This window comes from Cololabis saira, chromosome 8, assembly GCF_033807715.1.
Source record: "Cololabis saira isolate AMF1-May2022 chromosome 8, fColSai1.1, whole genome shotgun sequence".
Taxonomy (NCBI): Eukaryota; Metazoa; Chordata; class Actinopteri; order Beloniformes; family Belonidae; genus Cololabis; species Cololabis saira.
Window position 1 is genome coordinate 36617479 of NC_084594.1, and position 25913 is coordinate 36643391.

Genomic DNA, 25913 nt, shown 5'->3' on the forward strand with positions numbered 1-25913 from the left:
CAACCAGAACCACCCGGTAGTGGTTTCCAGTTTGGGTTAAGGAGGCTGACACCACTTCCACCTTTAAAAGCAAACTTCAAATGTTTCTGTTTAGTAAAGCTTCTAGTGCAGGGGTCCGCAACTCAAAATGTAGAAAGAGCCACATTGGACCCAAAAAACAAAAAACAAACATGTCTGGAGCCGCAAAAAATGAAAAGTCTTGTATAAGCCTTAGAATGAAGGCAACACATGCTGCATGTTTCTATATTAGTTATAACTGGGGGAAGATTTTATTTTCATTATGCACTTCGAGAAAAAAGTCAAAATTTCAAGAAAAACGTCAAAATTTTGAGGGAAAAAAGTCAAAATTTTGAGAAAAAAGTCGAAATGTCTAGATTAAAAAGGAAAGGAAAAAAAGAAGAAAAAAAAGGAAAAAAAATTTTTTTGAACAAGCTCCAGGAGCCACTAGGCCTTCTCTCCTCTTCTTTTCTTTCCTTTCTTCAGATCAACCATCAGTTATTAATTAGAAGTATCTCATAACCATCACGGTTCTCCATTGTTCTTGTAGCTTGTTGTGCTGGACTTCCCCCCCTTCCTTTTCTCTTCTGTGCATGTTTGCAGGCCGGAGCTTCAGGAGCTGCATGCTGACCTGCAGTCCCCCCCTCTGATCATCCCACTGCTGCTTCCACCTGTCTCTATGGATGTCTGGTAGTTTCCTGCTGACATCCTGACCTTCAGTCCTGCCCTCCAACCACCTCAGTGTCTGCTGTCTACATCTGTTTATATAAACAAGGCAGGTTTATTAGTACAGCACAATTTAACAGCAAGGTGATTCAAAGTGCTTTACAGATTTGGAGCTTTATTCAGATGCAGTTGAGAACAGGTGAGTCTTCAACCTGGATTTAAATACACTGACTGTTTCAGCTGATCTGAGGCTTTCTGGGAGTTTGTTCCAGACATTTGGAGCGTAGAAGCTGAACGCAGCTTCTCTATGTCTGGTTCTGACTCTGGGAACTGATAAAAAACCGGATCCAGATGACTTGAGGGGTCAGGAGGCCCCTGATGTATTCTGGTCCCATTCAGAGCTTTACAGACCAGCATCAGAACTTTAAAGTCTGTCCTCTGATGGACAGGCAGCCAGTGTAAAGAACTCTTTTCCAAATTAATTGAAGTTTTTTTTTTGTTTAGCTGGAGAAAGTTGTTGCACATCCAGTCATTAATCTCCTCAATGCATTTGTGTCATATGCATAACTATGGTAGTTTATTCTGTTGTTCTTTCTGATCTGTGCCAGTTGGAACAGATTATACATATATTGTTCATATAGTTGTCTCTGTAGTCCACCAGAGAACCACGTATCAGTAATACGCACACAGAACTCTTAGTTCTCCAGTTTATGGATAATTTATATTAATGTACTTTTTTTATGTACCATTAACAATATGTTCAGCTGGTTTGTAGCCAAAGAAGCGATATTCATAATCGTTTTCATTTGAATGCAATCATTTAAACATCAGAACGCGTCACTATTCATTATTTTATTCATCTACAAACAGTCCATCAGCTGTCCTCACCTCTGCTTCTGTTCCCTTGCTCGGACCAGGGGAATCAAACCTGAGGAGACCTACTGAAAACATTTCTCAGTTTATTGACTAATATGACAAATATAAAAAAACAAATCCCCTGGATTGCAATTGAGGTCAACCACTTTGGGCCCCTGAGCAAGGCCCTTAACCCTTGCTGCTCCCCGGGCACCGTGCAAACGGCAGACCACTGCTCCTAGTTTGAGTAGAGATGGATTAAATGCAGAAAAAGAATTTCCCCATTGTGGGATTATTGAGGGAAAAATGTATTTATTTATTTTATTTATTTAAATACTCACCCTTTTCCACTAATGAAGCAAAATCCTTATTGGATTCATCATTACTGTTCAGCTTCCGTTTTAATTGTCTTATCAAACAAAATGTTCAAGCAGTTTCCTCTGAGGCTCAACGGATTGCACTCATATACCAGCGGATTTGTCAAATTCAAGTGGAAATACAATTTAAACATCCCATTAGGTGCCGAGCCATGTTGATTAAGCCACGCTTTATCTTCTTTAACAACGTGTCAGTAAAGGGAATTCATTTAAAAGAACTAACGGAGGTGGCGAAACTGGGCGCAGACGCGCAGACCTGGAGACAGCAGCGCTAATGTGGAGGCCACTTTAAGATGAAAAACGACAGCGGAGGTCTGTCTCACTTAATCAACGTGAAACCCCAGGACGGCGAGGCGGCGGCCGCCTGCGGGGGTGCAGAGTCCCAGGGCTCGTGTCCCCAGAACAAAGGAGGGTTTAAATGGGCCCGTGTTCGCAGCGTAACTCATCTCAGTCAGGGCGGTGATGCTGCCGGTCCCCAAGGAGGTGTTGCAAAAGAGCTCGCCTCTTCTTGGGAGGCGCTTAACAACAACATCCATCTCTATAACAACACTCCAGGACCAGCTACTTAAAGACTCGTCATCGCTGGTGGCTCGGAGCTGCCGTCATTCATACCAGATGAAATTCCTCATAAAAAGGCCCCGAGGCAGCGCGGCGGCGCCGGAGCATCACTCACTCCCCGTGCCAGTTGTAACCCATTAGGACGACAAGATCCCACCAATTTTGCTAATTTGGTTCTTTAAAATCACCCATTTTTCTTCCCCAAATGACAGTAATGGATGCAGGTCCCGGGGAGACGGAGCGGTAATGTGGGCAGAGCGGCTGCAGAAACACACTCGCGCGCCTGATCTGGTCAGCGCGTCTTTGCGCAGCTATCTGGCGCCTGCCTCCACCCCGGGGTGCTCTTATCTCTCCGACAAACACCTCCCCAGCGAGCGGCAGCCGCGCCGGCAGCCGCGTCCATCCGTCTGACATGTGCTTCCTTGTTTGCTTTCCCCTTGGCCTGTGAGACGCAGCCAGTGATATTGAGCTGTGTTGGCGGCGCTCCCTCCGCTCACACCACATGAATCAATCACTCCGGCTACGCTGTTTAGCGAGGAGCGTCTCTCCCACTTCAATCAATGCCGAGCCTTTGAGAGGGTCGCTGCTTTCCCCGCTGCTTATCAGATGAAGACGGGCTCCTTTAAAAAGGCTCTGTAAGCCGCCTGGAGGGGATTGAACAAAGCCAGATGCCTGCAGACGTTCATCAATATATTCATTTTTATTTTTCAAAAGCCAAACAGGAAACTACAGCTTGAATATGCAAATGTGGGAATAGAAATGTACACAAGTGATACAAAAGAGTGATTAAAAATACACTATGTTGAATAAGTACAAACAGAATCAGTATTTCAGCTGGTAGCGTCGACGTAGAGCAAAAACACGAAGGACAAAACAGAAACAAGAGGATCAGTCGTTCCGTCTGAGATTAGTTGGGAAAGACTGATCAAATATGCATTTGTTCTACGAGTTCATCAAATCAAAAATAAAGAAACCAACAGCCCCCTCCTCCTAACTTACAAGCACAGCCATTTAAATTGCTCATCCTTTTCCGTCTAGCTGGCCGGGTCCTCCTCAGAATCCTGGTCCTGTGTCTGAAGGATGAGCAGGGGGTTCCTGCGAGGGCTCGGCTCCAACAAACCCCCTCCGCTGCTCCTCCCAGACGTCTCTCCGGCCGGCGCGGCATCACCCGGCCGTGGACGTGGAGTCCCTGGTTTACAGCTGGAGTCTGGAGAGATGCTCAGCTCCTGCATCAGCTGCCTGCAGCCGTCTGAGGCTGAGGGAGGGGCGTCAGCGCTCCTCTTCTCCACGGAGGAGTCTGCACTCGCGGGGGTTTGGTGGAGGGGAGAGACAGAGGAGGAGGGTTGGGGCTGGAGGGTCCGTGCCTCTCCTCCTCCCCCTCCTCCTCCTCCTTCCTTGGAGTCAGAGCAGCCTTGTCCTTCATCGTCCGAATCCTCGCTCTCGCTGGACGAGCCGCTGCTGCTGCCGTCACTGCTGGAAGTCCGCTGCTCTTCCTCCGCCACCATCGCTGCTGCGTCCTCCAGCTCGTCCAGCTCCAGTTTCAGGTCTTCTTTCTGCAGGGAGGCTTTTTGCAGCGCGGCAGCCAGTGCAGTCACCTTTCTGGACCTGGGAGGAGAAAAGAAGACAAGTCTGTTTTTCCCTCTGCATAAAAGACTGCCGTGTTAGAGCACACAGATAGGAAAGAGATGTCAACCGCCCACAGCAACTAGCTTATCACAACTAGAAACAAATCAGAAGGATGGACGAGACTAACGAGCATGAAGCAGGTCCCATTCTCACATAATAATAATAATAAACTTTATTTATATAGCACCTTTCTTAAAGTTTCAAAGTGCTTCCCAAGAACAATAAAATACATCAAGATAAAAATACAGTGCATAGTGGATAAGAACATAAGACAGCACTAACCAAGTCTAAAATTTAAAACAATATTCACACCACAATAAAAGCTTTTCTAATAAGGGAATGATCAGAAGGCCTTGCTGATCTGAGGGAGCATCCTGGCAGGTAGGGGGTTAAAAGTTCTTCAAAATAACTAGGGGCTTGGTTATTTAGGGCCTTAAAAGTCAGCAATAACATTTTAAAATCAATGCAATATTGAACAGGAAGCCAGTGAAGGGATGACAGAATTGGAGTGATACGTTCACATTTTCTTGAGGCGGTGATCAGACAAGCAGCAGCGTTTTGTTCCGACTGAAGGCGGTGGAATGATGATTGAGAAATACCGGTGTAAAGGGCGTTACAATCATCCAGGCGAGACAGAATAAAAGCATGGACAACTTTGTGGAGATTATCAGGAGATAAAAAAGATTTGATTTTGGAAATCAACTTCAGCTGGTAAAAACACGACTGGACAACTTTCTTAATTTGTTCATTAAAACAGAGGCCGGAGTCAAATAAAACGATCGATTAAATGTGGAAATATGGATGTTTAATAATGCAGGGAGATGATCTCTGCTGATACGGGGCTGAGACACGCGCCGGAGCCGGCTGGTCGTGGACAGAAACCGCCACAGCTCCAATGCTAAGCGGCTCCGCGGGTTAAGAACTGCACAATGTCCTCATTAAGCACCACATTCAGGAACAACTCCTGCCCCGTCGCCTCCGCTTTACAGTCGTGTTACAGCAGAAGACACAAGAGGCCGCTTGAAGTGAGAAGTGCTGCATTTCTGATGGATGTCCTCCTATGTGGCCCCGCTCGTGTAAAGCCATCAGATTGTGCGGAGGCCCCCGCCTGCACATTATTCACGCTGGGAATGCCTGCCGCGCTGCCGAAAACTTAAGTGGTTGCTGTTCGTCCCTCAGTGCGTTCAGGGCATGTGTTCCCGCCCCCATCGCCATGGTGATTACGAGCCGACCCCCGCGGGTCACTAAGACTCAGGCGTCGTCCATTCAGGCTGGCGGGGAGTGTGAGAGAGAGAGCTGCGCTGGTGCATGTGGGGGGGGGTTGCGCTGGAGCTGCCATTCATATGCACACGTGCACCGCCGCACATACGCACACACTCCGCTCCTCTCGCCCTCTTTGGCCCAATTAACCCACTGCTGAGCACGAGGATGGCTCCTCATTACGGCGCCGCCCTAATGAGCTCCCGGTCCTTGTGAACAGTGATTATGGGAGCAGCATGCCGAGGCTGTGAATTTATTTAAGACCTTAGGAGAGTCTGTGTAAACAGAAGAGACAGCGGCTTTGATGCTGAAAGACAGAGAAAGAAACTACGGGGGGGGGGTAGGGGTCACGGGGCAGAACGCCCTTCGGTGCTTCAGTCTTCCCCCACAAATGTTCGGAGAATCATCAAAGTAGATTTTGGAAATCTTAGAACGTTAAAATAACAAATCTGTACTTCCCAACAGACATTTCCCTCAAAAACAACAGAAAAAAGCGCCTCTGATGAATTCTTCTGTTAAAAAGTCATATATATATATATATATATATATATATATATATATATATATATATATATATATATATATATATATATATATATATATATATATATATATATATATATATATATATATATATATATATATATATATTAGGGCTGTTCGATTTTGCCCAAAAATAAAATCTCTATTTTTGTTCTCTCAAAATCCGATTTTCGATTACGATTATTTTGTGAATTGACAAAGAAAAGAAATGATTTCAAATATGCTGTTTTTTTATTGAACATTTGCCCCATTGGGCTTTAGGTGCAAACTTTGCTCTTATTAAACCAAAAATGAATGAATAAAGTGCAAAACTCTGTAAAATAAGTTGAAAAAAAGTTTTAAAAAATATAATAAAATATAAAGTTTTATCTCTGAAAAAAAAAAATCAGCAAATCAGCACTTGCAAACATACAGTAAGTTATATTTCCAATTAAATAAAACAAGACATTAATCATTAATATGGTATCAATCACTAATATTAGTGCAGACAAGGTAAAAAAAAAAAGTGAAAAATCTTACGATTTGCACGTTTTAACATCGTTCTAATTACATAATCGCGATTACGATTTAAAATCGATTAATCGAACAGCCCTTATATATATATATATATATATATATATATATATATATATATATATATATATATATATATATATATATATATATATATATATATATATATATATATATATATATATATAGTGAGCATTGGTCGACTTCCACAGCGGCTGGAGGAGGAAAAAACGATTCCAACCGTCCAAGAATAGAAACTGGCAGGATGAGAATTGGATTTAAGTTATTGAAAATAGTGGGATGGACAGTTTGAAGGAGGAGGGCCAAGAGAGCTGCAGGGTGTTAAGAGACTTGAGAGGAGGCCATCAATCACCCGGGGGGAGGAAAGTTATCACACCATCTAATCCCCAGTGGATGAAAACTGTTACATTTCACCTGACTTCTGTTAAATGATGATTTCATCCTAATGTGTCCAGTATAATAGTTTATCTGGACCTCTATGAACCTAATTTAGATTTGGGAATGTCAGATAATTCTTTCGTTGTGTCCTGATATGTAAAAACCATAAATGCACTTCTTTCACCGACTGCGTGAGGAGAGAAATGAGGAGAGACTGGTGTGATAAAGGCTAGCGCTCATCTTTCACATGCATCATCTTTAAACCCTGAGTTGTTGCAGGAGGTGACCGACGGTATGTGTAGATAGTTTTCTCTGAAGTGACAACGTCACTGCAAAGGGGGGGGGGTGCATGGGCATGTTGGTCCAGGTCCTGGGCTTCCTGCGGCGCGGCGGGGGCAGAGGAGCCTCCTGCGTACAGCCACTTCAAACACTGGCCTGTATTCTGTTTCCCCCGTGGGAAGTCATTATTGAGTTAGCGTTGGAGAGGCGCGCTTGTTTTCTCTTCCCTCCCTTGCTCTGTGGTGGAGGAAGCTGTGCCTGCGGTGAATACAAAGACTCTGTCCAGGAGGGGGAGGGATAATGTTGTACACAATCCAGTCATTACTGCACCGCTGTTGTGGCTTGCCATCATTAAACTGGGAGGGGGGGGGGGCTTTTTCAAGGTTGGGAAATTTCTGGCAAAACAAAGATTCCTCCATCTGCCAAAGTCGTTGTATGACAATGGGAAAAGAGAGTGTGTGTGTGTGTGTGTGTGTGTGTGTGTGTGTGTGTGTGTGTGTGTGTGTGTGTGTGTGTGTGTGAGAGAAAGAGAGAACAAATCTAAATTACAGTTCTCACATTTCCTTCATCAGGTCGGTGTTCACTGAAAGAGAAACTAATTCAGTGAGTCTGTGCTCCTAAAACGATGTCAGGTAAATCTGGACGTATGAATGTGTAAAATAACCACTGATCCCTCAGAGCGACTTCAAGCTGCACCACCCACACAGGTAAATGCAGGGAAACGCAGGGAAATGCAGGTAAAAGCAGGGAAATGCGGGTAAACGCAGTTAAAAGCAGGTAAAAGCAGGTAAATGTTGGTAAAAGCAGGGAAACACAGGTAAAAGCAGGGAAACAGGTAAAAGCAGGGAAACAGGTAAAAGCAGGTGAAAGCAGGGAAATGCAGGTAAATGCAGGGAAATGCAGGGAAATGCAGGGAAATGCAGGTGAAAGCAGGGAAATGCAGGTGAAAGCAGGGAAATGCAGGTGAAAGCAGGGAAAAGCAGGTGAAAGCAGGGAAATGCAGGGAAATGCAGGTGAAAGCAGGGAAATGCAGAGGAAAGCAGGTGAAAGCAGGGAAATGCAGGTAAAAGCAGGTAAAAGCAGGGAAATGCAGGTAAAAGCAGGGAAATGCAGGTAAAAGCAGGTAAAAGCAGGTAAAAGCAGGTAAAAGCAGGTAAAAGCAGGGAAATGCAGGTAAATGCAGGGAAATGCAGGTGAAAGCAGGGAAATGCAGGTGAAAGCAGGGAAAAGCAGGTGAAAGCAGGGAAATGCAGGTGAAAGCAGGGAAATGCAGGGAAATGCAGGTGAAAGCAGGGAAAAGCAGGTGAAAGCAGGGAAATGCAGGTGAAAGCAGGGAAATGCAGGGAAATGCAGGTGAAAGCAGGGAAATGCAGAGGAAAGCAGGTGAAAGCAGGTAAATGCAGGTAAAAGCAGGTAAAAGCAGGTAAATGCAGGTAAAAGCAGGGAAATGCAGGTAAAAGCAGGTAAATGCAGGTAAAAGCAGGGAAATGCAGGTAAAAGCAGGGAAATGCAGGTAAAAGCAGGTAAAAGCAGGGAAATGCAGGTGAAAGCAGGGAAATGCAGGTGAAAGCAGGGAAATGCAGGTGAAAGCAGGGAAATGCAGGTGAAAGCAGGGAAATGCAGAGGAAAGCAGGTGAAAGCAGGGAAATGCAGGTAAAAGCAGGTGAAAGCGGGTAAAAGCAGGGAAACGCAGGTGAAAGCAGGGAAATGCAGGTAAAAGCAGGGAAACGCAGGTGAAAGCAGGGAAATGCAGGTGAAAGCAGGGAAATGCAGGTAAAAGCAGGGAAATGCAGGTAAAAGCAGGGAAATGCAGGTGAAAGCAGGGAAATGCAGGAAAATGCAGGTGAAAGCAGGGAAATGCAGGTGAAAGCAGGGAAATGCAGGTAAAAGCAGGGAAACGCAGGTAAAAGCAGGTAAAAAGCAGGGAAACGCAGGTAAATGCAGGGAGACGCTCTGATTCCAGATGTGAGAAACAGACGTCTTCATCACATGAGGCAGACATACAGCTGTGACAGATTCTGTCTCTCTGAAACACCCACATGCAGTTCATGTCAACGTGTCAATGTCTGTTGACATTCTCATCGTAGCCGTCTGAGGAAACATTCTGGAGCTCCACTCAGATAAACATAAAAAGCTGCTGCATCAACGGGAACAGAGTCTAAATATAGGAGGAACAAATGACACCAGCTCATTTTGCTGTTGTTGAGATGATCACAGCCAAACCAGACATGGACTTGAACTGAACTGAAGACTGAAGTCTCAAGTGTTGGTCGTGTTTGGTTCAGATCAGTGTTTCCCAACCCTGGTCCTCGGGCCCCCTGTCCTGCATGTTTTAGACGCCACGCTTCTTCAGCACACCGTGATACAAGTAGCTGGGTCGCCAACAGAGCTGTCCGGACCTTGATGACAAGCTGGTGACCACCATCAACTTGAATTAGGTGTGTGGAAGCTGGGAAACATGTAGACAACAGGTCCTGGAAGCAGATCTAGTGATTCATAAAATAAATGAACAAGTTTCGCAGCAATCATGTGTTATTTAGACGCTGCATCGTCTATGTCCCGCTGTGCCCCCATTCACTATCATTATATGGAGAAGCGGCTCGCAAAAAACCCCTAATATCTTCCGAAGGACTCCAAATGACACCAAACTTGCCTGGGTGAGTATACAACCATAAAAAATTCCAGAAATAAGGTCCAGGTTGTAAAAAACCGAACTTTCCCTTTAAGAAAACTCAAATATCCTATCTCAAAAAATTTGAATATTTTGGGAATCTTAATCTTAAGCTGTAAACCATAATCAGAAATATTAATATAGTAAAAGGCTTGCAATATTTCAGTTGATTTGTAATGAATCCAGAATGTATGACATTTTTGTTTTTTTAAATTGGGAAACCTTTTTTTTTTTTTTTTTTTTTTTTTTTTTTTTTTTTTTTTAAATTGCATTACAGAAAATAAAGAACTTTATCACAATATTCAGTCCTGACAGTCCTGCATATAGGCTGGTTATCTCTGGTCCTGGAGGGCCGCTGTCCTGCAGGCTTTAGACGTCTCCTCCTCCTTAAAGGTGATTGAATCCCTCCTCCCTCTAAGTCTGACTACAAAGTCTCTTCCACACGTGTTAAAGCGACGTTGGATTGTCTTTCTGGTCAACAGGTGAGCATTTTTTTGGACCGCTACATTTCTTTTAAATGCCCTCCTTATGTTGCGGTACCTATTACCAGTTTCTAACATATGTTTCTTATTTTTATTTAAAAAGTGGTTTGGCAGTTGCTCAGAGGAGCTCACGACTGATGATTGTTGGGAGAGGCTTGAGGAATTAAAGCCTGTATAACATTCTGAGATGGTCTCCACAAAGTATTTCCTGATGACACCAAGCCACAGTCCTAATAAATCATTTAAGCTTCAAGGACTGGGAAACTACACGAGAGACCTCCAATATCTTCAAGTGAAACATTCCCACAATGCTTCCCTAACCTTTTCTTGCCTCTGGAGATCAGTTCATCTTTCGAGGATTAGACTAATGACAATGACACATTTCCACTAAATGTTTGCTGTAAGTGCGTTCTGCTCCTCGGTGACCCAGAGATGTGGACTGAGGTGAACCGACGAGCCGTGCGCAGCAGAGATAACGCTTTACACGAGTGCTCTGGAGGCGCTCGAGCGCGTTTGATCCCATCGCTCCGAGACGCTCCCATTCATGAAAGCTACAGATGCTTTTCCGCGTGGGCGAGCAGCTGAGATAGCTGCCGCCAGCGCTGCACCGGCCGCTGACCGCGGAGAGAGAGAGAGAGGCAGGTCCAGAGAGCCGTCACATCCTCCAGGAACAAGCATCGGCGCACAGATACGAGAACCATGTGGACGTCTCTTCCTCAACGCAACATATGGAATTTAATCTTTCATCCGGGACGGCTGCTTTGTGTAAAGGAAGGAGTCCCTGTAGGGAGGGGAGCCATACTCTGTTTTACAGCCACTTCTTTTTTACATCTGCCTTTTACATCACAGCTCTGGAATCAGTGTTTGATTGCTTCTGTGACTTCGCGAGTTTCTGTTCTGCTTGTGAAACTCGCCACAAATCACGATTATAATTCAATTCAATTTTATTTATAAAGCTTCTATTACAACAGAAGTTGAGTCTCTAGGATCTTTCCAGAGACCCAGAATATGGCCCACAAGCAATTATTACATAGGGCTGGGCGATATATCGAGATTTTAATCTATATCGATTTATTTTCAAACGCGATATGGTACGAGACAATATCGTTTATATCGATTTAAAAAAAAAAAAAATTATAATTTTGATATAGCTTATTTTGTGACAAATTGACTTGAATGTTTTATTTGAGATTTGCACAAATGTTTTGTTATTTGCACAACTGTCAACCTCAGTGGAAAAGTCTGCCTGTTACTGTCTACATTGTATTAATTGCACAGTGTATTTTAATTTAATTGTTATGCAGGAAAGGGATATTTGTTTTATTTTATTCAAGTAGCATTTTTATTCTATATATGCAGGCAGTTTATTTTTATTTCATTTGTTTTATACATTTTGATATTGTGCAGACCTCTGTTAATAAAGGAACCTGTGTGACATTTGGCACGAGGCTTTGTATTAAAACTGACTGTTTTTTTAAGGGTTTGCCTCAGAAAAAGATGAAGCTAACAGAGATGCTATGCTATAATGCTTTGGGGGAAACCCCAATTATGTCACAGAAAAAATATCCATATATATCGAGTATCGCCATTCAGCTAGAAAATATCAAGATATGACTTTTGGTCCATATCGCCCAGCCCTATTATTACATAAACATAACATAAACAAGGGCAGGTAAAAACTCCCCTAGTGGGAGCAAAAAACCTTAAGCCAAACAGTGGCAAGAAAAACTCCCCTTTAGGAGGGAAGAAACCTGGACCATGACCTGGATCATAAGGGGGGAAGAAGCAGAGCGTCCTTTTCCTCGGCCACACTGATGAGCGCTGTATTTGTTAATCGCTGAGTGGTTGTGACTCAGAAGGTGAAGTCGCCTGTCACCCTGGAAGTGAACGGTTTGATTCGTGGCCTTGCGGCCCGTACAGCGGTGCGTCCTCGGGCGGGGCGCCGCCGCACATCCGCCCTCAAGCCTCCGTCGGTGTGTGACTGCACACCGACAACAACAGCACAGCACAAACCAGTCATGATGAGAATAAAAACCTGCTCAGACGCAGTTATTTCCTCACTGGAAACTCTGGGATTGATAAGAGGATTGATAAAGATCCTTATTCAGAAGCAGAATCTGTAATAAATCTTATCGGGCCTCATCCTTGTTCACGGCTGAAAATCGGACTTTATCATGGTGTGAGGCTCAGGTGTGTATCCGCACACATGCACCCACGCACGCACACAATCTGCATGTTGCCATTTCTGTCCCTTTATGATGGTAATTAAGCTGATAAAGAGGAGGCTGGGCGGTTCCGAGTGACTCCGAGGGAGGAGCTTGATCGTTCTCTTTCAGCTTTTGTAAGCCGACACCCAGCTTAGGAGCGTCTTCGCTGGCACGTCTCCCAGCTCTCTGATAAAGGGAGGAGTGAGGTGCGACTGTGTTTTCTTTGCCCTCCAGCAGCTCTGCTGGGTTTTTTGGCGGCTGAGAAGCGCGAGCCAAAAGCGACCAGGGGGAGAGACGGCTGGTCCGTTCTGGAGGAACAGTCCTGGGGTGATTCAGTTCATTATGATGGAGGTCTATGAGGGTGGAGCTTACAGCCCTGGCAACACAACGCAGCGCCTTCGGCTCCAGAGCTGTGAAATGAAATGACCACATCAGTGAGACGATGCAAAGGGAAAGTTGTGGGAGGGTAACGGCGGTGAGAGAAGCGGCGAGGGAAGTAGCAGTGAGGGAAGCGGGGATGGAAGCAGTGAAGGAAGCGGCGGCGAGGGAAGCGGCGGGGGAAGCGGCGGGGGAAGCGGCGGGGGAAGCGATGAGGGAAGCGGCGGGGGAAGCGGCGGGGGAAGCGGCGAGGGAAGCGGCGAGGGAAGCGGCGGGGGAAGCGGCGAGGGAAGCGGCGAGGGAAGCGGCGGGGGAAGCGGCGAGGGAAGCGATGAGGGAAGCGGCGGGGGAAGCGGCGAGGGAAGCGATGAGGGAAGCGGCGGGGGAAGCGGCGAGGGAAGCGGCGAGGGAAGCGGCGAGGGAAGCGGCGGGGGAAGCGGCGGGGGAAGCGGCGAGGGAAGCGGCGAGGGAAGCGGCGAGGGAAGCGGCGGGGGAAGCGGCGGGGGAAGCGGCGAGGGAAGCGGCGAGGGAAGCGGCGGGGGAAGCGGCGAGGGAAGCGGCGGGGGAAGCGGCGAGGGAAGCGGCGAGGGAAGTAGCGGGGGAAGCGATGAGGGAAGCGGCGGGGAACGCGGTGAGGGAAGCGGCGAAGGAAGCGGCGAGGGAAGCGGCGGGGGAAGCGATGAGGGAAGCGGCGGGGGAAGCGGCGGGGGAAGCGGCGAGGGAAGCGGCGGGGGAAGCGATGAGGGAAGCGGCGAGGGAAGCGATGAGGGAAGCGGCGGGGAAAGCGGCGAGGGAAGCGGCGAGGGAAGCGGCGGGGGAAGCGGCGAAGGAAGCGGCGAGGGAAGCGGCGAGAGAAGCGGCGAAGGAAGCGATGAGGGAAGCGGCGGGGGAAGCGGCGGGGGAAGCGGCGAAGGAAGCGGCAAGGGAAGCGGCGAGGGAAGCGGCGGGGGAAGCGGCGAGGGAAGCGGCGGGGGAAGCTGCGAGGGAAGTGGCGAGGGAAGCGGCGGGGAAGCGGCGAGGGAAGCGGCGAGGGAAGCGGCGGGGGAAGCGGCGAGGGAAGCGGCGGGGGAAGCGATGAGGGAAGCGGCGAGGGAAGCGATGAGGGAAGCGGCGGGGGAAGCGATGAGGGAAGCGGCGGGGGAAGCGATGAGGGAAGCGGCGGGGGAAGCGGCGGGGGAAGCGGCGAGGGAAGCGGCGGGGGAAGCGATGAGGGAAGCGGCGAGGGAAGCGATGAGGGAAGCGGCGGGGAACGCGGTGAGGGAAGCGGCGAAGGAAGCGGCGAGGGAAGCGGCGAGGGAAGCGGCGAGGGAAGCGGCGAAGGAAGCGATGAGGGAAGCGGCGGGGGAAGCGGCGGGGGAAGCGGCGAAGGAAGCGGCGAGGGAAGCGGCGAGGGAAGCGGCGGGGGAAGCGGCGAGGGAAGCGGCGGGGGAAGCTGCGAGGGAAGTGGCGAGGGAAGCGGCGGGGAAGCGGCGAGGGAAGCGGCGAGGGAAGCGGCCGGGGAGGCAGAAGAGGAACAGGTTGGGTTGGTCACTGGGCTTCAGCAGTCAGGAGCGTTTCTCTGCCTCCAACGAAACAGGAAGCCTGTCAAACACTGACTTGTGGCATTACGGCTGAAACTTTTGTTGTTAGAAGGAAATTCAAGACTTGAAGGGGGGGTGGAGGGGGTGGGGGTCCGCACCAAATCCCTGCAGACCTTTTATCGTGTCTGCATCTGGGCGCCGAGCCTACAACATCAGGCTCACATTTTTCAACTGGGCTTTTTTCCAGACGAGCACACCACTTGGCTGAACCCGGGCCAAGAGTAAAACAGAGCTCATTACTGAGAAATGGGCTCGGAGGCTCACATTTACAATGTGTAAGTCATTTTTAAATATGAAGTAGGAGGAGGAGAGTATTTGGACCTGAATCACGGGGGATCAAAGTGCTGCAGAGTGCATGTTTGGCTTGCAGTGTTAGTGTAAGGTTACAGCCGATCCGAGAGGCCTCTGCACATGAACATCTCGTCTTCCGAGTTTAATGAGTCTGTGCAGCAATCTCTTTAAAGACTCTCTGATGACACAAGATACCGGAAACAGAGATCGCATCTTATGCTGAGTCGGTCATTCAACTATCCCAGCTGTAAGATGTGAGTCATCTAATCCTCTCGTCTAAAGCAAAGATGCACGGAGTGGCACATCTCACGCGTCTGAAGGTGGTTGCCTAGAGATGACGAGCTTTGACACCTGTGTGTGGATTTGTGCATGCTGGTGAACTCACTTGACCCTCTGGATCCAGACGCAGTAGTCTGTGATGTACAGGTCGTTCAGTATATAAGCCGGGTCGTTCTCTCTGAAGACTTTGTGGATATCCAGCAGGCATTTGAGGACGCAGGCTTTCCCTGGGCACAGGAACACAGCGGGGCAGGCAAATGGAAAAGCAGTGTTACTAGAGATCAGGATAAAGGATGACAATGCACTCCAGCTGCTGGCAAGCGCAGCCTCCATCTGAAGGCTCCCGCAGCCATTGTTCCACACTTAAAAGAAGAGGTAGAGGATGGGGGGGGGAATCCCAGCATGCTGCAGAGGAGTTTGATCCATCAGGTTTAAGTAGGGTTTTGGGGTAAGATCTGGCTCATCTGAGACACAAAGCAGCCTGGACGCCAGAGTGGGTTCAGATACTCAGGCGTTTCGTGAACGCTAAAATATTGCCCATTCCTAATCTGCAGTGTTGCTGATTATTTTCTACCTGATACAAGTTCTATTCATCTTTACCTTTACAGAGAACAGCAGCGGCAAAGACGCTGCAGGTTCGGCTTTTTACTCTCTTTCTTAAATTTGTTTCAGATGGAGCCTCGGAAACTTTTCAAAACCATGTGGGTTCAGGGAGAGCTTACCAGCCAAAAAAACATTTCAATGATCAAACACTAGTATGCAAACAAGCACAGATATTTACGTCAGGACGGGTGTGGGGAAGGGCATTTCGGTCCCGTCTAACACCTGGCAGTGAATCGTTATTTTATATGGTTTTGGTTAGAACTCCACAGATGCATCAAGGAGGCAGAACCACACAGAATCTGCATGCCACAGTGTTTCTCCAATCACACGTATAAATAGCCAGATGAGCCTGACAAGAAACCAATCCTCTTCGTTGCTGCAGAGCTGCTTGGCATTGTCCAGAGACTTTCCAGACCGCTCTAAATAAACAGAGGGCTCACAGCGAAGAAAACCTTAAACAAACATTTGGTTCTCATTTAAATCCCGCGATCCTGCACAGGGAACTCTGCCCTAACAAATCAGGGCCTGGAGGCCAAAACACAGTTGTTTCCAACGTTGGATTCTTTTTTCCTCCTCAGAGTAAGGATGTCTAACTTCCTCTGGGTGGAAAACTGGAACGAGGGTCACTGCTTTGGCCGTTTCATTACACCGCATATGATTGAGGTCAAAAGGTTAAGATCAGCGTGCAAAGCGTGCTGACGTTTGGGAAACCAGGTGAGTGGGGGAAACCAGGAAATAGGGGGGAAACCAGGTAAGAGGGGGGAAACCAGATAAGAGGGGAAACCAGGTGAGTGGGGGGAAACCAGGTAAGAAGGGGGAACCAGGTAAGAAGGGGGAACCAGGTAAGAAGGGGGAACCAGGTAAGAAGGGGGAACCAGGTAAGAAGGGGGAACCAGGTAAGAAGGGGGAACCAGGTAAGAAGGGGGAACCAGGTAAGAAGGGGGAACCAGGTAAGAGGGGGAACCAGGTGAGTGGGGGGAAACCAGGTGAGTGGGGGGAAACCAGGTGAGTGGGGGGAAACCAGGTGAGTGGGGGGAAACCAGGTGAGTGGGGGGAAACCAGGTAAGAAGGGGGAACCAGGTGAGCGGGGGAAACCAGGTAAGAAGGGGGAACCAGGTGAGCGGGGGAAACCAGGTAAGAGGGGGAACCAGGTGAGTGGGGGGAAACCAGGTAAGAGGGGGAACCAGGTGAGTGGGGGGAAACCAGGTAAGAGGGGGAACCAGGTAAGAAGGGGGAAACCAGGTAAGAAGGGGGAAACCAGGTAAGAAGGGGGAAACCAGGTAAGAAGGGGGAAACCAGGTAAGAGGGGGGAAACCAGGTAAGAAGGGGGAAACCAGGTAAGAGGGGGGAAACCAGGTGAGTGGGGGAAACCAGGTAAGAGGGGGAACCAGGTAAGAAGGGGGAAACCAGGTAAGAGGGGGGAAACCAGGTGAGTGGGGGAAACCAGGTAAGATAGGAAGCCAGATAAGAGGGGAAACCAGGTGAGTGGGGGGAAACCAGGTAAGAGGGGAAACCAGGTAAGTTGGCGGAAACCGGGCAAGAAGGGGAAACCAGGTAAGAGGGGGAAACCAGGAAAGAGGGGAAACCAGGAAAGAGGGGAAACCAGGAAAGAGGGGAAACCAGGAAAGAGGGGAAACCAGGTGAGTGGGGGGAAACCAGGTAAGATAGGAAGCCAGATAAGAGGGGAAACCAGGTAAGAGGGGGAACCAGGTGAGTGGGGAAACCAGGTGAGTGGGGGGAAACCAGGTGAGTGGGGGGAAACCAGGTAAGAAGGGGGAACCAGGTGAGTGGGGGAAACCAGGTAAGAGGGGGAACCAGGTGAGTGGGGGAAACCAGGTAAGAAGGGGGAACCAGGTGAGTGGGGGAAACCAGGTAAGAGGGGGAACCAGGTGAGCGGGGGAAACCAGGTAAGATAGGAAGCCAGATAAGAGGGGAAACCAGGTAAGAGGGGGAACCAGGTGAGTGGGGGGAAACCAGGTGAGTGGGGGGAAACCAGGTAAGAGGGGGAACCAGGTGAGTGGGGGGAAACCAGGTGAGTGGGGGGAAACCAGGTGAGTGGGGGGAAACCAGGTAAGAAGGGGGAAACCAGGTAAGAAGGGGGAAACCAGGTAAGAAGGGGGAAACCAGGTAAGATAGGAAGCCAGATAAGAGGGGAAACCAGGTGAGTGGGGGGAACCAGGTGAGCGGGGGAAACCAGGTAAGATAGGAAGCCAGATAAGAGGGGAAACCAGGTGAGTGGGGGGAAACCAGGTAAGAGGGGAAACCAGGTAAGAAGGGGGAAACCAGGTAAGAAGGGGGAACCAGGTAAGAAGGGGGAACCAGGTAAGAAGGGGGAACCAGGTAAGAAGGGGGAACCAGGTGAGTGGGGGGAAACCAGGTAAGAAGGGGGAAACCAGGTAAGAAGGGGGAAACCAGGTGAGTGGGGGGAACCAGGTAAGAGGGGGGAACCAGGTAAGGGGGGAAACCAGGTAAGTGGAGAAACCAGCTAAGTGGGGAAATCAGGTAAGTAGGGGAGACCAGGTGAGTGGGGGAATCTAGGTAAGAGGGGGAAACCAGGTGAGTGGGAGAAACCAGGTAAGAGAGGGAACCAGGTAAGAGGGGGAACCAGGTAAGAGGGGGGAACCAGGTAAGAGGGGGGGGACCAGGTAAGAGGGGGGGACCAGGTAAGAGGGGGGGGACCAGGTAAGAAGGGGGAACCAGGTAAGTGGAGAAACCAGGTAAGTAGAGAAACCAGGTAAGAAGGGGAAACCAGGTAAGAAGGGGAAACCAGGTAAGTGGTGGAAACCAGGTAAGTTGGGGAAACCAGGTAAGTGGGGGGAACCAGGTAAGTGGGGGGAACCAGGTAAGTGCAACCGATAAGACAGCGCTCTGGTGAGAACGCTGAGATAAGGCCTGACCATAGCAGAGTTAGAGAGAAACTGCAGGGTCATCATCCTCATCCTCCACCAGCCCAACGAGGGGAGTCTCACCAAGCCCAACAGAAGACATCCAACGCTCACCCCCCCAAGAACAGTTCTTATTGAGTCAATAACCCAGAATTTTAGTTTCTTTAGTGAAGCAAGAACACATAGGAGAGGAGGCGGAGTTGCCCCTCTGTTCAAGGACAGCTTCCAATGCAAGAAAATGTCTTATGGTCAATTTGATTCCTTTGAATATATTCAGTTAAAATCCCCTGTCGAACAATCTTAGCATGGTTTTTTTGACGAGTTTGCCAAACTACTGTCAATGGTATGCATGGATTTTGATTGTGTTGTTTTAGTGGGTGATTTTAACATTCATGTTGATAATCCTAAAGATGGGTGTGCTAAGGAACTTTTAAATATTCTGGATAATTTTGGGCTTTCCCAGCATGTCACAGATCCAACACATAACAGAGGACACATATTAGATCGAATTATTTCCAAAGGTCTTAATATCTCAGAGGTTGTGGTGAATGATGTTGCTCTTTCTGATCACTACTGTGTATGGTTTAAAATGACCACCGTTGCCAATCCTATGAAAGGTGAAGCAGAGGTAATCAGAACGTGTTATATAAACGATAACACCTGTGCATTATTCACACAGGGTTTTACAGCATCACCAACCCTTCCCTCAGTTCTAGTTGATGACCTTGTTAACAGTTTCAGTTCCAATGTTATGACTGTTATTAATTCTATCTCCCCAATTAAGACCAAAGTTATGTCAGAGAGGAAAAAGTCACCCTGGAGAAACGCCACACTGGTTAAAGCACAAAGAAGGGTATAAAATGCAGCACAAAGTGCTTTACATAAAACAAATACACAAACATAAAACGTATGAATACCCTGTCAGAGACGTTGGATAAACCGTAAGAGACGGTTCAGTGAACCACAAAAGACGGCAGTGTCCTATAAACAACTGAAGTCTGTCACAAGAAAAATGTCATATTTAAAAACCTATTTCATCATCTCTCCTTTAAAATAAGGTCTGACACTCAGGAACATGGATACACTTCAGGGACGAGACATGAGCTCATTTTGAATTTGATGGCGACAACAAATCTCAGTAGGAAACGGGAAACAGAAGGCTGGAAAAGTATCTGACGGATCAAAAATAACTGGAGGAGCATCTGACAACTAAATCGAGGAGTCTGTCAGGTCAGGGACACGCCTGCGTGTAAAAGGAGCGTTTCAGAGCCTCACAGATGTAAAGGTGGGCAGATGTTTATCAATCTGACACGAACTATGTCAAAAAGAATTGTGGAACAATTTCAGGAAAATGTTCCTCAACATATACATCCCTGTAGATCCCAGCATCAGCAGATTCAGACAGAATCTCTGTGCGCCGGGAAAGGGCTGGCGGATCAAAATACTCGTGGTCGGCTGCAGTACAAACAGACACGATTCTCAAGCTGTACAAGAGCAGCTTGCAGCTCCGACACGATAACAAGAAGCCGCGTGTAAACACCGTCCAGGAGCGCTGCCGTCTTCTCTGGACCAGAGCTCATCTAAAACGCTCAGAGGAAACCTGGAAACTGCTCCGAGGTCAGGTCAGTTCTGTTTGGAAAGTCTCAACGTCCCACATGAGGTTTCACTTCTGCTGAGGATCAAAGTGGGTTCGTGAGTGTTTCAGTTCAACTCTGTTTTCATTTACATTTTTGACACGGCGTCCAAACTTATGGTTTATGTATTTTTGTTATTTCACAATACAGGGAAAAAAAAGCCTTAGGTTCCTGCTGATCTTTATTCTTTACTTTTTTAGTCTCGTTTTTTCATCTTTTGGCAGAGCTCTTAATGTCTTTAGCCGCGTTTCCACGACACTTTTGTGCAAAAGAAAATCGAATCTCTGATAGCTGGATGAAAGCAGCGCTGCAGGGGGCGGTGCTTCCATCCATCGCTGTTTTCCAAGTAACTCTCTGCGTATCTCGTCTTTACATCTTTACTCTATTACTGTGGTTGCCGCTACCGCTGTTAACAGGATTATCATTCGGAGTCCTGATGTAATGTATAATGATTAAGTAGTGCTGTAGTACAACTACATCGTACTTATGAAGCCAACTACAGCTGGAAACTAGATGTTGATGACTTTATATTGACGGTCACAACCAGCGCTGCCAAACACGAGGGAACTCACAAAAAGCCTCAATGGGGGGCGTTCCAGTTGAACCACTGTACTTATGTGATGCACTACAAACTAGAGGGCTGCATTGGGATTGGGTCACGTGGGACCCAACGGAAATCTCGCGGGAGTGGGAGGTTTGAACTTTGCAGCGGGCGGCTAAAAAAAAAAAACACTGCAGGATCGGGATGTAGCCTAGCAACCAGATGGAAATCAATGACGTGGAAAAGAACCTCAAACAAGTTCTTTACAAAACAAAGACAAGGCAAGTCAGATATTTGGAGAAACTGCATTTAGTGTCTGTGGAGCATCTTGGAAGAGAGACGCACGGGATTGGGACGCAGTCGGTCAGCAACATTCTCTTCCTCCACGGCAATTTAATGGCCAAGTGATTCATTTAAAAAAAAAAAATGTGTTTCATTCGTTAATTTTGTTTATTTTATGTTATTTATTAGTGTTATAGCCAGTCACAGCCTACTCTCGTTGCTATTTGTTAATCAGGCTAGGTCCTAAAGAGGCGTGATGATGCCTTGCCGGTGTTATTGAATGTTTTCATTCTTATTTTTTCCAAACAGAATACCTGCGACATCTAGCTAATAATTTTAAAACAGCTGTTTTTCATGTTGTTTATCATATTGGATATTTTGCAAAGCAGTCTATTTGTATGTGCCATGTGATGTTGCGAAGTTTTTGATAAAACTAAGTCATATTTAAATGTATTGTGTTGTTTATGTGTTATCACTATCATGTTTCTTATTCAGGTCTCTCTTAGAAAAGAGGCCGTAACCTCAATCACATATTTGATGTGTGCGCGAAAGGAGAAATATCCAGGTATATTACAACATTTATAAAGAGAGTCTTCGCAACTATAACCAGAAACTGAAGAATGCAAGGCAATCATATTTTTCAGAGATTATCAATAGATACAGTAATAATGCCCGCACACCGTTTTCTGTGGTAGAAAGACTGACAAACCCCACAGCCTCAATCTCCCCTGAACTGCTGTCCGAAAATATTACAGATAAGATGAGCAATGTGCAGCTCCAGCTCAGGAATGATAACACTGGTGCCTTCCCATCCTCTAGTCAATCTGGGACATTTTAGCCTCTTAGATTATACAACCCTAATGGAAACGGTTTCAAAATTAAAGCCCACTACATGCTGTCTTGATATTCTGCCTACAAACATTTTTTAAACAGTTTTTAACTGCATAGCTCCGGATGTATTGCAGATAATAAATACTACTCTTCACGCAGGCCAGTTTCCCCAGGCCTTGAAAACTGCAGTAATAAAACATCTTCTAAAAAAATCTGTGATGAGCTTATGCGATGATGACAATGATGGATTTGCATCTAACTTTCGGTCAGGTGGCCTATGAACTGTCAATCATCCATCAAGCTCCACAATTATGTTAACATTAAACCAGATAGATTTGTCTAGGACATTTTTCTTGCGGGACGGGAGAAGACACAAAATCAATGCATCTCTATTATTGTGCGGGCATAAATTCTCAGAGTTTTGCGGGAGCGGGCGGAAGTGGATATAAACACTGCAGGGGTGGGCGGGAGTGTAACACACACGTTGCGGGTGGTAATGGTCAGAAATGCAGCGGGAGCAGGCAGGAGCGGGATGAAGAAAACAGTAGGGCAGGAGCAGGGCTCTACTACAAACTTCAGTCCAGTATTCCCGCCTTCAGATGCATGTCAATCACTTACTGAAACGACGCGTTGCTGAGCTGAGACTGAACAAAATGGACTAGCATCGTTGGAGGACTGGAATTCTTACAAGGCCATTATTCAGACTATTACACTTAAACAGGTTACAAAGACACACCTTATAGTCCTCCTGGAACAACAGAGGAGCAGGAGCAGCTGCAGCGGTCGCTCCTCTCACTGCGCTGCAGAACGGAGCCATTCAGGAGATCCTTCGTCCGCAGCAATAAGACTGTTTAACGCCTCCTGAACTCAGTCTCACACACTCACCTCTGCCACACCTGGACTATATTATAGTTTGCACTTTATATGATAAAAACCTTATATTTCATGTTTATTTTAATATTAATGTGTTTTTATTGTCTGAGTGGAAGTGTGGTTGAATTTTATGTTTTGATGAGCTGCTGGACAGTTTCTATCTATCTATCAGGATCGGTGCTCCGTACAGTGAACGTATGAAGGTAACGGGAGTCTTGACTGATTCATCAGCACCCTAAACTGCCAGAATCGGATCAAACGAGTCCAAGAGCACAGCTGAACTGGAGGCCAGTTAAATTAACCTAAAAGTATATAAAACCAGCGTTTGGCGCTAACATTCACCAAGCAAACTTTCATAAGTTCACCATTTTTTAAGTGGAATCTGGTGTGTTGAAACGACAGAAGTGTGAATCAGGAGCCGAATCACCAACCAGTCAGCCGTCCTTCAGTTCAGTGAGTCTAATCGGGGCTGAACAAGTCGGTGAACGAACCTCTGGTAGGAACCCGTTCTAGTAGCTCAGCACTAGGCCTATGTTGAAAAGATCGATTCTCCGATTTTAAATCGATTCTCATATTAATTCCTAAAAAAATCAATTTATATGTTTAAAGATCGATTTAATTTTATTTATTTATTTATTTATTTATTTTATTTTTTTCCTCATTACATTACAACTTTTGGTACTTTTTTGTTTATGCCCAAAAAAGGAATATTTTGTTGGAAACGAGAATAACTGGTGCCATGTTTTTGCCTTTAAATATGTTTAAAATTAAGAAAACATTAAAGTTTTCAATTATAATTGCATAAATTGTCTATATTTCTTTGCTTTATATACTGTCTTGGGGTTACATTTGCATAAATGTTAAAAACCAAATTCTCATAAATGGGAAAAAAATTTAAGCGATTTCTTTTGTCCTCTGTTTCCTCCCTGGATCTGTTTGATAATTCTGACCCACACAATGTTTCTGAAAGCAGTTCTATCAGCATTCTGGGAGCTGATTGGTCCTTACAGCATCATTAGCTGCCAATACTTGCCGTTTATTCTCAATATAATACTAGTAGTAATATGTTGCATAACTAGACAGTCATGCATTCATGCAACAGCTGAAAAAACAGTTTTATTAACAGTAACCCAAATCAATATCGGATCGGATCGTGATAATCGATTCTGAATCTTAAGAATCAGAATCGAATCGATTCTTGATATTTGAATCGATCCCCAGCCCTACTCAGCACACTGACTGCCATCACCAGCTAGAAGCAGCACAGACAGAGCGAGCTGCTGGGAGGCGATGCAAATGTGAACTGCTGTTGATCTAAATCTGTTAGCCACAGCTGTGAGCCAGACCACAACGGTTGTGCCTATCACCAAGCACATGCAGCACGAGACAAGAGGTGATGCAAAAAATGAACCAACTAACACAAGACAATTCAGATAAAGTGGTCAAACCCTCCTTCGGCTTCGACTTGCTCCACATCTGTCCAGGATCATTTACTATCCTTTCACATCCTACAAGGCTCCCGGGCACGTGTGAAACAGCTCTGAGTTTAATCCCTTTTCAGAAGGAATGAATAGTTCTTCCAACGAGTTTTAAAGGTGCCAAGAATGTGTTCGTGCCTCAAAAGGTCCCGCGTCCCAGTCCCCCGTAACCCGGCTTATAAACATGACGCGTGTCTAAAACCCCCGGCCTTCTCGGGCAGTGACATGACGATCGCTCCGAGCTTCCCGCCGGCGCGCCACCGTGTCCAACACACCTGGCGGTTTCTCTAGTCGCGGGCTGGTTGGAGGCAGGTGGCGAGCTGCTCCAGATAACCCGCCGCACTGCCGGAGGGCTGTTCAAATATTTACGGCTGGAGAGTGTTGCCGCCGCGGCCGCGGCCTGTGTACCGCCGCTAATGGGCTTGTTTGACTAATACCTAGGAATGTTTGCTTTTGCGGAGATTAGGAGGGTGAAATGCGGAGAATGTGTTTTCATTTCCCTTATTATGACAAATTAATTGGTGTGTGAAGTGATGCTGGGAGGAAGCCCAACCTCAGCAGCACACCCGGACACATTACTGGAGCAGTTACAGTTGCTTTGGGAGAAAGCCGACTGCTCATTCTTCCATGATGCTCATAATGCTTCTGTTAGCAGTGAATCTAAATAGTAGGTCCAACAAAGCAGCCGGCATGAGGGCATGGGGGCTTTTTATCATCAATTTGCAGCTTTTGAACAGAGTGAGGCGATAAGGAGACGGAGATGGACATGAAGAATCCAGTTAATAATAAGAGACAGAAGGTGAGCGGTAGCAGCGACTCAGCTGTTAGTTCCCTTGCTCTGCTGCTCAGCTCATCCTCCTGCCTAATGAGGCGAGGAAATGCTAATCTGAGGCTTAAAAGGCCTTTAATTTGCTGTCATTTACCAGCGTTAAAGCCGTCACAGGCTGGATGATCTTGATCACACATCCTGCTCACGTGGTGTTTACGTTGCCGACCCTCAGCCGTCTTGAGGGGCCTTTAGATTTACAGATCGCTCTGAGGTTTCAAGATGTGGGGGTTAACAGCCTCTTCTGCTCTCAGCGTTTTACTCCCTGAGGTGTGGGAGCCCGGCACGGCGACTCTTTAAAACAAACTCCTGGAGCTGCAGTCTGGCCCTGAAGCACCTTCTCCAGACTGGAGGAAGCATCCACACTCCGAGAGGGCATGCTGGCTGTCAAACCGCCCTTTCCGCACCCCGCTGCTTCCTGGCACGCTGCGCCTCTCTCTGACCGCACACGCTTCCACCCATTTACATATGAAAACACTGCTCCGAGGAAACCACAGGGTGGGCAGAATCAATTAACACTAATTAGTAAAGCTCCTGTGTTCACAGAGGAGAGAGTCTGGATCTGCTTCCCACTTTACACATCCACTAAACCCACGAAAGGTACCAGCAGGGCCGGCCCAAGCTTCCATGGGGCCCTAAGCTAAATGTGATTTTGGGGCCCTCTATTACTGCCAATAATACTGATTATTGATCATTCACACACCCACTATAAACTTATTTCATGTTCTTCCCTGTCATTACAAATACACTTGTAAAACTAGATGTAAGAACTTTTTGTTGTAGTTATATTGTAATCCACAGGGATTAAGACCATGGAAGCAGACAACAGATTAACAAACTTGCAGAAAAATATTTCAATTAATATTTATCAAAGTCAGCAACTGCCCCTACTGGCCACACAGAGAAGCAACAGATAAAAGGTCAAAGAGCTGCACAGTTGCAGCAGAGTTGTTTCCATCATCCTATTGTCAGCCTGGCAGGTTTTTACCATCTATGGTT

The 25913-nt window shown here is 47.0% G+C and overlaps 1 protein-coding gene across 1 annotated transcript in view; it reads right to left on the reverse strand.

Moving 5' to 3' along the window:
* Nucleotides 1-3139: 3139 nt before the first annotated feature.
* The window catches only part of shq1 (SHQ1, H/ACA ribonucleoprotein assembly factor), a 46873-nt gene continuing 24099 nt past the window's right edge, over nucleotides 3140-25913 (reverse strand). The window contains exons 11-12 of the mRNA XM_061728687.1: nucleotides 15068-15188; nucleotides 3140-4058 (exon numbers count right to left, since the gene is read on the reverse strand). Of these exons, the coding sequence (XP_061584671.1) occupies nucleotides 3488-4058; nucleotides 15068-15188 (692 nt within the window). The 3' untranslated portion in view covers nucleotides 3140-3487. The remainder of the gene's footprint in view (nucleotides 4059-15067; nucleotides 15189-25913) is intronic.